We start from the raw sequence: 15,018 nt of genomic DNA, 5'->3' as shown, positions 1-15,018 counted from the left end.
ATACGATGGATAAAAAAAACATATGGAGAGACTAAATCATTACGGTGGAGAATCTTCTGATGATATATATATATATATATATATATATATATATATATATATATATATATATATATATAGTTAAATACTTTTCCTTGAAATTCTGTGCCAATTATTCTCCTTAAATCTAAGCATGGTTACATTACCTTGAGACCATAACTTTAAGATATATAAAAGAAGATGAAGCATGTCACCGTTGAAATGGAATATTTATTACCTACATGTAAGAAAGCTTAGGAAAGCATAGAATGGGCAAATATAATTTCTATTTCACTTTGTTGGCGGGAACATATTTCCACCAACAAACGAAAAGAAAAAAAAAAAAAAAATTAAATGATTCAACTTCTGCAATTTCATAGCCATTCAAAGTATATATTTATGATTTTTTATATATTTACAAAAATTATAATGAGTAAATAACACTAATTAAAAAAATTTATAACTTTATATTTTTAATATTTTTTATTATTTTTCTAAGTACCTCAATTTTACTTACTTTTTTTTATTAAAAAAATAATTATTAAATTTTTAATAACATAAATATATGTAAAAGATTATAGTAAAAAACATTATTCAATTAAAATAATTTAAAGATATCACTATTTTTAATGTATATTAGGATTTCATTTGTTTTATAAAAAATTTATATATTAAAAATATTTTTTATAATATATTTTTTAAAAATATATTTTTATGAAATATTTTTATTATTTAATTTTAATAATAAATTAATAATATATATTTATGTTATGTATGTTTAAATGATTTTATAATTTAATAAAATTATTAAAATTTAAAAAATAAAAAATATTTTTTAAAGAAAAAATTATTTTTTTTTTAAAATATTTAATCTCAAAAAAATTATTTTTTTAAAAAATATTTTTTTAAAGAAAAAATTATTTTTTTTAAAAAATATTTAATCTCACCTTTAAAAATTAATCGTATAGGGATTTATTGAGGCATTATTTGCAAGTATGGAGATTTATTTATTATTTTTTGGTACCAAATTCCACTAAATTGTGGAAGTTGTAGCATAGCTATAGCCTTTAGTCCATTCAGGAGGCAAATCTTGTCAGGTACACAGGCAAAGGTGATCCTCATCACAACATAGGGGTGGGGCAGCGTAGCGCTCATGTCTTTTAATCCACAGGCTTTTTCCCTTTCCAATTGGATTTTAATCTTTAAGCATGAGATGAGACAATTATACATTTAAGACTGTATTAATAGAGCTAAACACCAATTAATCTCTGTGTTAGGTTCTTTTCCTTCATGTCAAAGCCATTTATGTCACCATTATTACCTTATGATATGAGATGTTAGCTCCACTCTCTCAATACAATTAATTCTCTTAAAATGAAATTTTTAGCTCCGCTCCTGCGCAGGTTGAAGCTAATATTCAGTTTGATGGGAAGTATAAGAACTCGAGCAGGAAAATAAAGCAAGAAATCCTTTCCTCTTTCTTTCTCTTTTTCTTTTATATGTTTGGAGGCCATTTTCTGTGAACTCTTCTTTCTACTCCTGGTCTCTTATCATCAGCAGTCTTCTCATAATCACCAGCTAAGTCTATAGCAAAAGGAGGAAAAAGAAAATCTATAAAAATCTCTGTGTATACGGAAATGAAATAAATTGGATGTCATTTTCCACACAATCAGTACTTTTTAATATTGTTATAAATGAGAATGAACAAATCACCCAATGCACAAGCACTGAGTTTTGCCTTGGTGCCCAATAGCCTCTCTCTATCTCTCTCCTCGTCTGACAAGTCCCAACTGTTCTTTTCAACTTTACCAGAGAGACCCTTTAAGCTAAGCTATATTCCAAGCTCAATCAACCCCTTCCACCTCATCACCCACCATTATTTTCTGTTTCTATCAGTTGCCACCTGCTGATGTTATGATCTTCTTCTCCTCAACTTTTCCAGTACCAACTTTCTGCCTTGCTATCACAGCCTTCCTCCATTTTAGCAAAAGCACGCCGTAGTATCACCTACAAGACAAAACCCACTGCTTTTTTCCGCCAAGAAAAGGACTTTATCGAGAGATGGGGTGTGGTCTGTCGAAGCAAGATGAAGAAGACGATATTGTGTCCTTGTGTAGAGAAAGGAAAAGGCTAATTAAGTTGACCGTTGAGAGAAGGTATGCATTTGCAGATGCTCAGTTTAAGTATAATCAGTCTCTCTATGCAGTAGCAATGGCTTTGAGATTGTTTGTGGCTAGACATTCTTCTCCATCTTCTCCTTTTCTTATCACTTTCCCTTCTGCTACTTCTGCTAATGTTGACACCAATGAGACCCTTCCTGACAACCCAAATTTTCTTCAACAGAGGCCAACTGAAACCACCCATGAAAACAATGCATGTCAGCCTTCTGATTCTAATGTGTCTATAGCCCCTTCTAAGTTAGAGACAGAAGTAGAAGAAACCCAAGAAGATAATAATGATCATGGTCATCGTGAGGAGCAGGAATCCGAGGAAGAAGATCATGAAAGTGAAAGTGAAGAAGGAGAAGGGCTTTGTGAGCACTTTTATGGCGAGGATGGTCCACCAGTGCCATCACCACAGAGGGAATTTGGGTGGGATTTTTTTTATCCGTTTGATGAAATGAGATCAGAGGTTTTAAATGGGTTTGGTCAAACCTCAGATGAGGATTTGAGGGCTGTGAGAGAGAAAGAAGGGATTCCAGAGCTGGAAGAGGATGGAGAGAAGGTAATGAATGAGGGTGAAGCTTCGAATGTGGAAAATGGTGATGTGGGTCATAAGGAGAATGGAATTATAGATGTGAGAAGTGGAGATAATGCATATGTACTAGGCCAAGGGGAGAGTACGGGATTGAGAGTAATCGATGAACCCAAAAATGGGAGGGAGCTGTTGGAAGCATTGAAAAATATCGAGGACCATTTTTTCAGGGCTTACGATTCTGGTTTGGACATTTCAAGAATGCTAGAGGCCAACAGAGTACAATTGCAATCTGGTCTAGAGGAAATCAAAGGTGGCTTCTTCTTATTCTTCCCTTTTTTAAAAAGAAATTTTTATCCTCACTGGTCTGCTCTTTGTAATTGGTTTCACTTCATTATCTATATATAGTTTGGTAAGAAACTTTCAAAAATTGACGAATTAGACAAGTTTAAAACTCCATGAACTGTAACATTTTAGGCTATGCCAATGATTGTTGAGAAAACTATATCACTCATCTAATCCTTTTTTGCAGCAAATCTTGGATGAATAGTGATTTTAAATCTAGTCCATCTCATTGAAAGATTATCATCCTAAATTTGAAAACAGAAGGAAAATGGGGGAATGTATAGTTGCTACAAATTATCATTTTCTTGCGGTGGAAGCACAGTGATAATGGAAGTTGTCAATTAAGCCTGGTATTTGAGAATGAAATTTCAATTGATTGGCTTTTAAAGCTGTTCTCAACTCATTTTCCATTTGGCAATTGTCGTCCTCACAATTTTTTTTTTTTTTTACTCTTTCAAGTTCTTACATTAATTGTTAGGAAATGGAAATCCTCATTTTTTTTTCTCTCTTGCATCATTGATGTTTGGATGCAGAGAGCTCAAATAAGCTCATCAGATCAATTACATGGAATCGATCTGCTTCATTTCGGTCTTCCTCCTGTAAAAGTCTCCTTACATCTAGTTCTATAAGTTCTTCAATGTGGACAGAATTCAAGACTGATCTATTTGATGACTATGGATTGGAAGCGGGGAGCCATTCAACTACTCTAGAGAGGTTATATGCTTGGGAGAAGAAGCTTTACCAGGAGGTGAAGGTAATAGCACATAATGTTGATAGACTCTCTCTCTCTGTCCATTTATGCTAATCATGTTCAATAGTTACAGTCTGATTCTAAAATGCTTAAATCAATGACAATGATACGAAGTTTAACGTTGACATCAAACTAGCCTATCACTTGATCAGTTTATTGGACCTCAGCGCTTTTGACTTGAGGATGCTGCATTCCAGCAAAGCATCCGTCTTTTATTGCTGTGGATGTCAATAGCTTTATATCTCTTGTTACTGCTTACCAAATTCCTTTAAAATGTTATAATGATGGGTGTACTCAGGCTGGAGATCAGACCAGGAAAATTTATGAGCGAAAATGCTCTCATTTGAGACACCCAGATGCTACAGGAGATGACTTCTGCTCCATGGATAAATCTACAACTGAAGTGAAAGAATTATATTCCAGGATCTCAGTAGCAATAAGGAGTGTGGAATCAATCTCTGATAGAATACAGAAATTAAGAGATGAAGAGCTGCAGCAACAACTTCTTGAGCTGCTACATGGGTAAGAAAAATGATGTTAGAAATTTATTGCAAGGATTAAGAAGGCTGAAGTTAAGATTTAGCTGTTTGATGACTTTGATCCTTCACTTCTGCAGCCTAATGAGAAACTGGAAGATAATGTTGGAATCACATGAAACTCAAAACCGAGTAATGCTTGAAGTGAAATTCTTCAACTGTCCAGCTTATGGAAAGTTCTGTAATGACTCTCACCGTCTTGCCACTCTTCAGCTTGAGGCAGAGCTTGATAATTGGAGTGCCTGCTTTGCTGCATATGTATCTACACAGAAGGCCTACATTGAAGCTCTTGGTGGTTGGTTGTCCAAGTTCATTGCTCCTGAAGTTGAATTCTACTCGAGGGGAAAGTCTTCACTCCCACCATGTAGAATTAATGGGCCACCATTGCTAGTAACCTGTCACGATTGGTTAGCTTGGCTAGAAAATTTGCCAGATACGGCTGTAACATTTGCCATGAAAAGCTTTGCAAAGGATATCCATGCCCTGTGGAATCAACAAGGAAAAGAGCAGCAGCAAAAGAGGAATGTTGATGCCATAGCCAAAGAATTTGAAAGGAGGGCTCTGGCATTCCAAAGAGCAGAGAGAAGGATCCTTGGATCCAAGATATCTGAGCAGGAATCACTGGTCACTGTCCGTAATCGCATTGAGTACTTGGCAGAAGGGAAAAAACTATTGGATATGTTCAGGAAAAGGCTAGATGAAGAGAAGGAAAAGCACCTCACTAACATGCACGAGACCCAGCAAATCACCATAAGTGGATTTCAGACAGGATTTTCTTCAGTTTTTGAGTCATTGGCCGAGTTTTCTAAAGCATCTGTGAAAATGTATGCTGATCTTGTAACATACAGTGCAAATGCAAGGACAATAGGGAAAAATGATAGCAACTTATCCTATATGGATGGGTTGGGCTCTCAGGTTCCTACCAGAAAGGAATAAGTGAAAAAGTACGTAAGGGTTTGAGAATTTCCAATGCTTGATATCTCAATGATAAATAGTGTGTATAGAGATTCTGTCAAAGCATTTATAGCATGCTCTTGTTTACATATGTCAAAGTTATAGTAGCAGCCTCTTGAAGGCTGATATTTTTGTTCCATTTGCCAAAATTTTTGTGCCATTTGCCAAACTTTTTGTGCTTGCCAGTAAATTTCTCCTACCAAAACTAGAAGCACAAGCCTCATCCTCAAAAGCTAGCTGTTACTGGGAGAGATTCCAAGGCATTATCTACCCATACACCAAATTACCATATAACCGATGTGAGACGTTGGGATTGTGACAATGCTATTTTTGTTGTCCTCTTCTGTGGACGTTTCATAATTGACTAAGTGCAGCATTACAAGATTACCCTGTTAGTGGTAGAAAATGAGTGATTGGAGGATCCAACTGAAACTTTTAACTAAAACAACTCTTCGTTTGTTCACTTCTTGTCTATTTCCTTCTTAAATCCATGGACTGATTATGGCAATTCCAGGGAATTCAGATGGAGAGATAAACCTGCTAAAAGAAAACCTGTGCATATTTTTGAGTTCATGCATAGTTTCGCATAAGAAATTGTTTATGAAACAGAAGCAGCTAAAATGTTGTTTAAACATATTGTGTTGAAATTAAATACAGTTCTTTCTTGTCTATGACATGTATTGATATTAACAAAAATAAATTTCTTTTTCCTAATTTTAGTGTTGTACTGAGCCATTCAAACCAAAAATCTCATGAAAAATTTATAGATACAAAGACAATCACATATGTTCAACCCATTTGTTCAACCGATTTCCTCACCTCTTCCTCGCTAATTCCTCTCAAATTGTTCTTATGAATATCAATATCAATGATGGACGAATTGGTTCATCAGTAAATGAAATACACATAATCTAATTAAAACGAGAAAGTGCTGTATATATATAGAATTTGCTAACAAGAGCCATTATTGAAAACTAACCTTTTTGCTTCCAGTGTTGTGTAAAAAGTGCAAAGAGCAATAAACATAATGAAACAACCACCATGGATATTACAATGCTAATGATAAGAGCTCCCAATACGTGTTTATGCTTTGGAGGAGAATTAATGGACCCATGAGGTGGCAATGATGAAAATACCTCCAATCATGTGGGTGGCTCCGCCGCCAAATGGTACTTGTTTGTCATCTTAGCAAAGCAAGCAAAAATTTAGTTTTACAGTAGAAAAGAGAAGCAATTTCAAGCTAACATGCATATTCCCATTTTCTTGCATTTTGTTTAGCCTTTTCTCATTAGACCAACTCTGTTCTGCATGAAATTTTGTTGCTACGAAGAGATGGGAGGAAAGGATAGAGGAACAGAAATGAGGAATATGGGAAGGAATTAACTAGTTTTTAGTCACTAAAGATTGAAGAAATTGCTGCCGGAAGATCAATTTGTCCAAAAGTAGTCGAATATTCTCAAAGAATCTCTCTTTATCATGTCATGCAATTGACTTCGTCTTCTCTGTCTCTGGGCGGCACAACGGCCACACCCACACGAGCATGGATTTTTATGACTACGTATATATCAAAAGTTCTGCTTGTAGCTGCCTGGAGAGTAGAGGGTAAATGCATGCAATCTCCACGCTTCTTTTGGTTGAAGCGTTATCTTCTTTACAAATGGCCTGCTTTTTGTATAATTATTAAAGAGTTCATTCGCACTCACAAAGTTAATCCAGCTATAAATGTATTTTTGAATTTATACTAATTCAATATGATCAGATTCATGAAAACAAAAATGTAATATGCAGCAATAACTGTGTCAAAATAACCAAGGATTCAGAAACTCTGTCGTCACTGAATCACATGATTGTTGTTATACATGGTTCCTGAACATAATCTAACGTCAGTGATGCAATTAAACAGTATTATTGTCAATTCATGGGGCCACTTGATGATGAAAAATAGTCCTATATTGGTAGAATATATATGTTATACTAATTAAATTAGCATATCTTTAATTCTTGATGATAAGAACCCACAAAATTAAAACACGATATATGCTTTTAGACGTCATGTATTCAATTATGATTAATTACAAATTGTCGTTATGATGTCCATTAGCACTTGCTTTCATCTGTTGACTTGATCATCAAACAATATTTTAAACAATTATCAAACCCATACCTTATTATTTTTTTTTTTTAAGTTCTTTGATGATTAAATGCATATAATTCACTTAATTGATTCATATTCGAGTCTTTACTCCTCTAATCTCATACTAAAAAAATGTTGTCCCATTGATCAGTCCTCGGCCGATTGATAGGTTAATTTAGAATAATTAATTCTTTTTTTCTAAGGCAAGCATATGAAACACAGTCATAATTGAACTAATCATTTTGAACATCTCAAATGTGAACATTGACTTGTTCATTGTTGCCTTAAAGGAAAGGTATCTATTTCTTAAATCATTGAATGGAATGTGAATTTTTTTTTTTTTTTATCACATGAAAAATGCCTCTCTTGGTAGAAAAAGAAAGCAAATGTGGTTAGAAAGCATACTTTTAAAATAGCAACTACCAAATTGAGACTCAAGAACCATCTTATACCACAAAAGCTCTATCTTAAATAATTGGAGTTGGAATTGGTTTTATCTTAAAAATTAAAAAAAAAATTGTAAATTTAAATTTTAATAAGGGAAAATTTTAAATTCAGTTTATTATAAATTTAAATTATAAATACGTTAATTTTATTTATTTTATTTAAAATAAATTTTAAATATTTTTTATTTAATTTAATAATTAAAAATATATTTAATTTTTTATTTTTCAATGAAAAAAAAATCCTGAAGTTGGTACTTGTTTACATATAGGAATTTAAGACATTAACAACCTAATTGTCCAATTGGTCCACATGTAATTTCATTAATGTTTCCTCAACCCAATTAAATTGTTTGTACATATGGGTCACCCAAGCTGTACTTAATTAAATATTCTAAATATTCATTACGCTTTAATTCATCATGGAGTGCATACTAGACAAGTATGGCAATATGGGAAAGGAACGAAAAAAAGAAAATCATTTATTATTTTTATTTTATTTTTTAAATAAGAGAAAATTATTTTATGTATTTTTTTTTATGGATTTTAATATATAATATTGACATATAAATTGATTTGTGATGCAATTTTAATATGTCTAGAAACTTAAGACTTGAATTTTCCGTCGGTGGAATGCATTAAGATTGTTGATAAGAAGAGAGAAAAATAGCCTCCAATGACTCTTTCCAAGTTCTTCACCGACTATTGGTTTTTCCTCTCCTTCGCTGGAAGTAGCTTACCATTTTCCTCAAGTGACTCGTATTTTCTACCATTTTGACAATTTTTTTTAGCATTAATTAATACTTGAATCTGAAATGTGTACAACAGAGCTGAATAACGAAAAAATATTTTATATGGTTAAACAAAGTTACATTAACTTTGGAATCTTGACAATAACATTAACCCTTCTAATTATAAAGAAAACCAAAAATTCACAGCAAAATTGATGTTGACTTAGAACGTGAAAAATGAGAAAGAGACCAATTAGTCCGTAGAATCAATAAATTAGGATGAATTAATTAAAGGGCGAGTATGGCCTATGAAAATAACATCACCGCTTGCAAAAGTGTGATTTGCATTCTCATATTCTCTTCCATTGTCGGATCCTATTTTGAGAAATTATTAGAGACAATAAGTGGGTTAGACGGTTAGCTCTCAATTTATTATATTACGTTAAAATTAAGTTTCTATTTGGTATTGTGCTTTTAGAATATTAAAATTATTTTTTAAAATAAAAACGTAATTTTAAATATTGTTAAAAAGTAATATAAAAAAATTATTTTGTTATTTTAGTATTTTTATATATAAAATTTATCAAATTTAATTTTAAAATTTAGCAATTCCAACACAGTAATACCATACAAATCCTAAATAATAGAGGGAGGTGGAGGTTTAGGTATAACTATTGGCTTGCCAATAGTATGGAAACCAATTGTATATCATGGAAACCATGAGCCAGCCCTAAGTTATTTAACCATTAAAAACAATTTTCTACATTAGGGAAGTTAGAGAATTTTTTTTCTTTTTTAAAAAAGCTACTGTTAATTAAGTCCTTAATGTTCTTAAATTGGAAAATTTTCGATAGCACAAAACTAACTCACAAATTATTAAAAATAGGAGCTCAGTAGACCTAACTTGACTAGTTGTGGGTTCGAAAATGGTCATCCTCCTTCATAAATTGATGCACATGTGCAAAAATTTATATCAACTCATCCAAAGATGCTAGTTGGCAAAGCCCAACATAGTTGTTAAATTGAAAAGGAAAAGGATTCATGACAAGAAGAGAAATTACAACTACCATATCTCAAAACTTTTATATCACTGATCTACTAGAAATATCGTGGCATACTCCAAACTACCAAGGCAGCAGGATAACTACTCATCTGGTCATATGAATGAACAAAAACAGAAACGAACCTGTAAGGTGATGCCAAGATAAATAATTGACAAAATAACCATTTCCCATCTTGTAATTTACATGGTTAAACAAAAAAAAAAAAAAAAAGGAAACACCACATCACAGATCCCTTCTACACAGTGGGCAAGATGCATGCCTCAGGAGCCACATATCTATGCAAGGTAGGTGAAACATGTGATGACAATGAGGCAAGCTTCTGACCATCTCTCCAAGCTGAAAGTCCTGTATATATGCAAAAAAACAGCAAAATGTCAATTGCACAAGCTTCTTTCTGATTAATCACACTTCCAATCACCAATTTGAAATGAAAGATGTATCTGCCAGAAAAATAAAGGGACAGTACCTGAAGGCAGACAGAACAACAGACTCTCTCCCCTGAAGCATCTACATTGTTATTGCTTGTGATTTTGATCTTGGGGATCTTTTCAACAGAAGCTCCAGGCAATCCCTTCGCACCACCAGTGTCAAAGATGTTCTGGACCTCCTCAAAGCTTGTCTCAACAGCTCCCATCTAATTGCACACATTATAGATGTAAGCAAAGTACAATTGTGTATGGATATTGTATTAATATATTAACATATTTAATTGCTTGGATAAAAAATTACCTGGCTTTGTACAGCACTTAACATGGCTGGACCAATTCGTTCACGAACAAGTCTCCCACTAAGGAGGCTTGCAATAACATCAATCTGCCACATTGAAGAGTTCCATTACTTTGTTGCTAAATTTGACATCAGATCAACTCAATCAAGGGTTGAACATCAAATTCATAAATTATCAACATTAGAGATATGCAAGCATTAACTTTCACTTTCCATGAGCTTATAGTGAACATCTATGCGCATTAGCAAGGAAACAGAAGCTAAATTGCTCACCAAGTAGAGAAGACACCCAATACCAGATTCATCCGACTGCCAAAGATGAAGAGAAGATTCAAAGACTTCAATTGAGAAAACAGCTCCTGATATGGCTCCAACAGCAGCCCCTCGGACAAACCCACTCTCAGTTTCTTGGCCTATCAAAGCTCCAGTCATGGCTCCTAACAGGGTGCCCACTGCAGACAAGAATGTCAATTCCTTTAGCACACATGCTCAAAGACAACAAATGCCTCTTAGTTATTTAAAGAAATGAAAGCAAAAATAAAGAAAGAAAATGAATAGCAAATGGGATTTAAGGAACCCAACAAGAATCACTTATAATAATACATGTTTGCAGAAGATGGATAAAAATACAATGATCCCAAACTTTTTTGGCTAACATGGAAATATTTTCACACTTGATTATAACCCTACAAGACAATTATATCCATATCATTTTCACAATAAAGACCATTTGTCTCTTTAAATAAATTATATGCTTGGAATTAGAACTTCAAATGGAACATAAAGATACATCAAAACTCAGAAAAAGATAAATAATTCAAGAGAAACCCCAAAATAAAACCCACATCAGAGAACACAAAACAGATCCAAACATCAAAATCCAATTCAATCAAGAAATGCACAAATTTCATTAACAACAAGAATTCCATAGAACATCCACAAAATATTAAAGAAAACATGAGAGCAAGTAAGAATAAAGAGATGAGACTAACCTAAAGCAAAGAAGAAGGTGAAGATCGCAGAGAAAACGTTCCCAATGATTGCAGAAACCGCGAAATTGCAAACTTCTTTAACCTTTTCAACGAAATCTCCAAAGAAAGGCAATGAAGACATAGAAAATCGAGATGGGTATTGATAAAACTCCATCTTTTTGGCCTCCAATTATACAAGACAGAAGATTATGTTAAAGGGTGCCGTTGATATGCAGAAATTGGGTTTTAAACAACGACTTATATATAACAAAAGGAGAGAGGTGGTGGGTTTATTATTGGGTATGCTTAGGCCTCAAGAGAAACGAAATGGAAAAAATAGAAAAGGAAAAAAGAAAAGAGAACCCATCATCATTCATCAACCACCTCGCATTAAAAGCTTCTTATATTTTTCTTCTGACACAACTCTCTCTATCTACCTGTTTTCTTCGAAGATCAACTCTCTGTCTTTCTCTCTCTTCCTTTTTTTTTTTCCTCCTTTTTTCCTCGACCAAGAAAATCTTGAATCTTATTTCATATATACAATAATTTTAGATTTTAGAGAAATGGAGAAAAAGATGAGAACCTTCATTTTTGTCAAATGGAGAACCGGTTGGCATTGGTAGAGTATAAACTTCATTTGCCAGAAGAAAATTATAATATGGAAGAAAATATCCAATATTTTTCATCACTCGTTTTCCATACAAAGAGAAAAAGTTGGATTAAAATACTGATACGCTAAACATAGTACGCGTAGTACGACTATAAGAAAAGTCATTTGCATTTGGATCTTCTCAATTTCTCATGTCTTATTCATACTATTTTAATCTTTAAATTTAAAAATATTTAAAATAATTTTAATATCATATATATATATATATATATATATATTTTTTTTTTTAAATCAATTATAGAATTTTTAAATTTTTCTAATCTTATTTGCCCATTTTTTTATATAATCTATCAACCTCATTTTTTTTTATCTAAATATGATTTCGAATAAATTAAGACATAAAATATATAATAAAATTTACATATTAATACATATATCTTACATATTTATAGTGAATAAGAATTTCTCATTAACTTAATTTATTGAATTATGCACTATTAAATCTATAAAATTTTAATTTAAAGATATTAAAATGTAATTAATAGCATAAAAATTCAGGTTATTAACAATGATTTTAAAATTTTTTTATAATTTTATTTTTTTAAAAATATTGAAGTAAAAAATTTCCAATAAATTTAATAGTGTATTATTTGGAAATCAGAATTCTTTTTAAAGCATTTTTACACTATCATTAAAAAAGTTAGCATTTTTTTTCTGTATTTATTAATCTTAAATTAAAAATTCATGGTTTACTAGCACAAAATTAAAAATAGATAGTTAAAAAAATATTTTAGACATAAATAAAAAATAAATCAAATGCTTTATTTTGAAAGTCAATTAATGAGAAACTCTCTCTTTAATTAGGTTAAAATTAAAATTGATTTGATGAAAATTGAATTTATTAAAAAAAATTAATTTCATACTAAATTAAATTTTAAAAAATAATTATTAAATTTAATGAAATAAAAATTAAATTAAAAATACATCTAAAGTAAAACTAAAATTTAAAGTTCATACGATTTCAATCACATTTTTTAAAAAATTTAAATAAAAATATTTGATTATGATGTGATTCAACCCATTTGATGAGGTGATGATGTCTTGATTTCCTTCAGAACATGAAAATATCTCAAGTTGATGTCTTGATTTCCTTTAGGTCTTCTTTTATTTATTTTTATTCTATAAATAATAACTATATTTGTTTGATGCAAATAATTATTTTTCTTTTAGATAAATTGAAAAAAAAAATATTAGTATTTTTTATTAGGTAGGTTATTAGATCAATATAAATTAAATAAATAAATTATTTTCAGTAATATTGTTGTAGGATTTTTTTTAATTTTATTATGTAAATAATATATTTTCAGCGACTTTATCAAATCATAATTAGACAATATTGTTTGTAGTTATGCTAAATAATATGTCATTAAACTTTTGTAGAGTGATTTTATGATAATTTTATTTTAATAATATAAATACTATTTTCCAATTAATAATCACTATAAATTAATAGAATAAAGCTTCATATTATAATTAACAGCACAAAATAAAAATAAAATAAATAAAAATCACCTCTTTTAACAAATATGTATGCGAGTGATCGATTAATAAATTGAAATAATTAAATTAAGTAAATAATGCAAATATTGTAAAATAATTAAATAATTCTTTTTTTTTATATTAGAAGCAATTAATTAAACATACATAATCATGCATTGTTGTATAATTAATTCATGCATTGGGCTTCACTTAAAAGACTAGGAAAAATGGAATGCCTTCTCAACAAGCTTAGGTCAAAGAACGTTAGGTGGAGAATACTCAAAAGATATAGGCTCTACTCATGAATTTAATTAATTTTGTTTAATTTTAATATTTGTCACAATTTGTTTTATATAATAATATATTATTTTTATATATTTATATAATTATTTATATAATTTTAATATTTTTCATTATATATAAAATATTTTATAAACAAACGGAGCCTTAATTTAAAAAAGTAAAACTCAAATGATAGATCCAAATCAATTAACAAGAAATTTAATTGATATCCCAAAAACCAATATCTCAAGTTGGAATTGTAAAGTGAGAAAGTAAATCCCTAGTGAATATCTTTATTGGTGTGCATTCTCTTGAGAAAGAATTAGTCTCATTTTTTGCTAATTACGTGATTTTATGAGAAAATGTACATTGGAGAAAGTTCTTGGAGACCTATCAATTTAATACACAGAAGAAAAACGTCTAAATAATACTTTGGTGCATTTGTAATTTTCCAATACAAGTTGAAGTTCTAAGCAGCCTCGAAAAGATCATTCCACCTATTTTTGACGTTAAGAATATTATAAAATATATTCTATTTACAAAAAAAATACTCCACCAATAAGTAAATTTTATCTTAAAATATATATAAATTATTAAGAACATACAAGCGTGAAATTTTCATATCGAAAAAATATAGAATAAATGAGAGACATATAAGTAGAAATGATCCATAAACTCATTATCTTTAAGATTTTAGATTAAATGAAATATCAAATTTACTAGTGTGTTATTTTATAAGATTTATCAAGAAAAATTATTTTATATGAACGTGAGAAATGATGTTTATATATGCATTAAAAACAATGAATATCATATAAAAAAATCCACTGGTTTGAGTTTAGAATTTATGTTTATCTTAAACCGATAAGAATTACACATTGATTGATAACGTACATCGCTTGGAGAGTTGAAAGGAGAGAATAAGATTCCACCAACCAAAAGATTTTGTAATCCAAAATCAATCAACATGTGCTAGGCAGCTTTTGACATGTTAAATTTAAGCCTGGCTATTATATGATGATGATTCTCTTATATATACATATTTTTTTAATTGGTTGGTAAGCTAAATAAGGACCAACGATGTCATGCTTAATTGTAATGTGGATTCACCTTTTTGGTGAGATTCTTGAATGGAGACTACAAAGATAAAAACAAAAAGGACAACATGGTTATTGCATCAGTTGTTGGTTTTCCAGCAACAGCAAACCTGTAAGTTGTAA

General features: G+C 30.8%; 2 protein-coding genes across 2 annotated transcripts; one reads left to right on the top strand and one right to left on the bottom strand.

The window, feature by feature from the left end:
• The first annotated feature begins 1,525 nt into the window (after positions 1–1,525).
• LOC110642219 (protein ALTERED PHOSPHATE STARVATION RESPONSE 1) lies at positions 1,526–5,396 on the top strand. The gene is made up of 4 exons (XM_058153123.1): positions 1,526–3,025; positions 3,591–3,811; positions 4,107–4,330; positions 4,425–5,396. The coding sequence occupies exons 1-4, from the start codon at positions 2,080–2,082 to the stop codon at positions 5,278–5,280; spliced, it is 2,247 nt and encodes a 748-aa protein (XP_058009106.1). The 5' UTR covers positions 1,526–2,079; the 3' UTR covers positions 5,281–5,396.
• A 4,205-nt stretch (positions 5,397–9,601) lies between these two features.
• LOC110642218 (NEP1-interacting protein 2) lies at positions 9,602–12,062 on the bottom strand. The gene is made up of 5 exons (XM_058153124.1): positions 11,389–12,062; positions 10,670–10,848; positions 10,400–10,483; positions 10,137–10,304; positions 9,602–10,015 (listed from the first exon to the last, which is right to left on the bottom strand). The coding sequence occupies exons 1-5, from the start codon at positions 11,540–11,542 to the stop codon at positions 9,893–9,895; spliced, it is 708 nt and encodes a 235-aa protein (XP_058009107.1). The 5' UTR covers positions 11,543–12,062; the 3' UTR covers positions 9,602–9,892.
• Between the last annotated feature and the right edge of the window lie 2,956 nt (positions 12,063–15,018).

This window comes from Hevea brasiliensis, chromosome 9 (genome assembly GCF_030052815.1).
Source record: "Hevea brasiliensis isolate MT/VB/25A 57/8 chromosome 9, ASM3005281v1, whole genome shotgun sequence".
In the NCBI taxonomy this organism is placed as follows: Eukaryota; Viridiplantae; Streptophyta; class Magnoliopsida; order Malpighiales; family Euphorbiaceae; genus Hevea; species Hevea brasiliensis.
The sequence above is the reverse complement of the archived record's forward strand: the minus strand, read 5'-3'. Positions and strand labels throughout refer to the sequence as shown.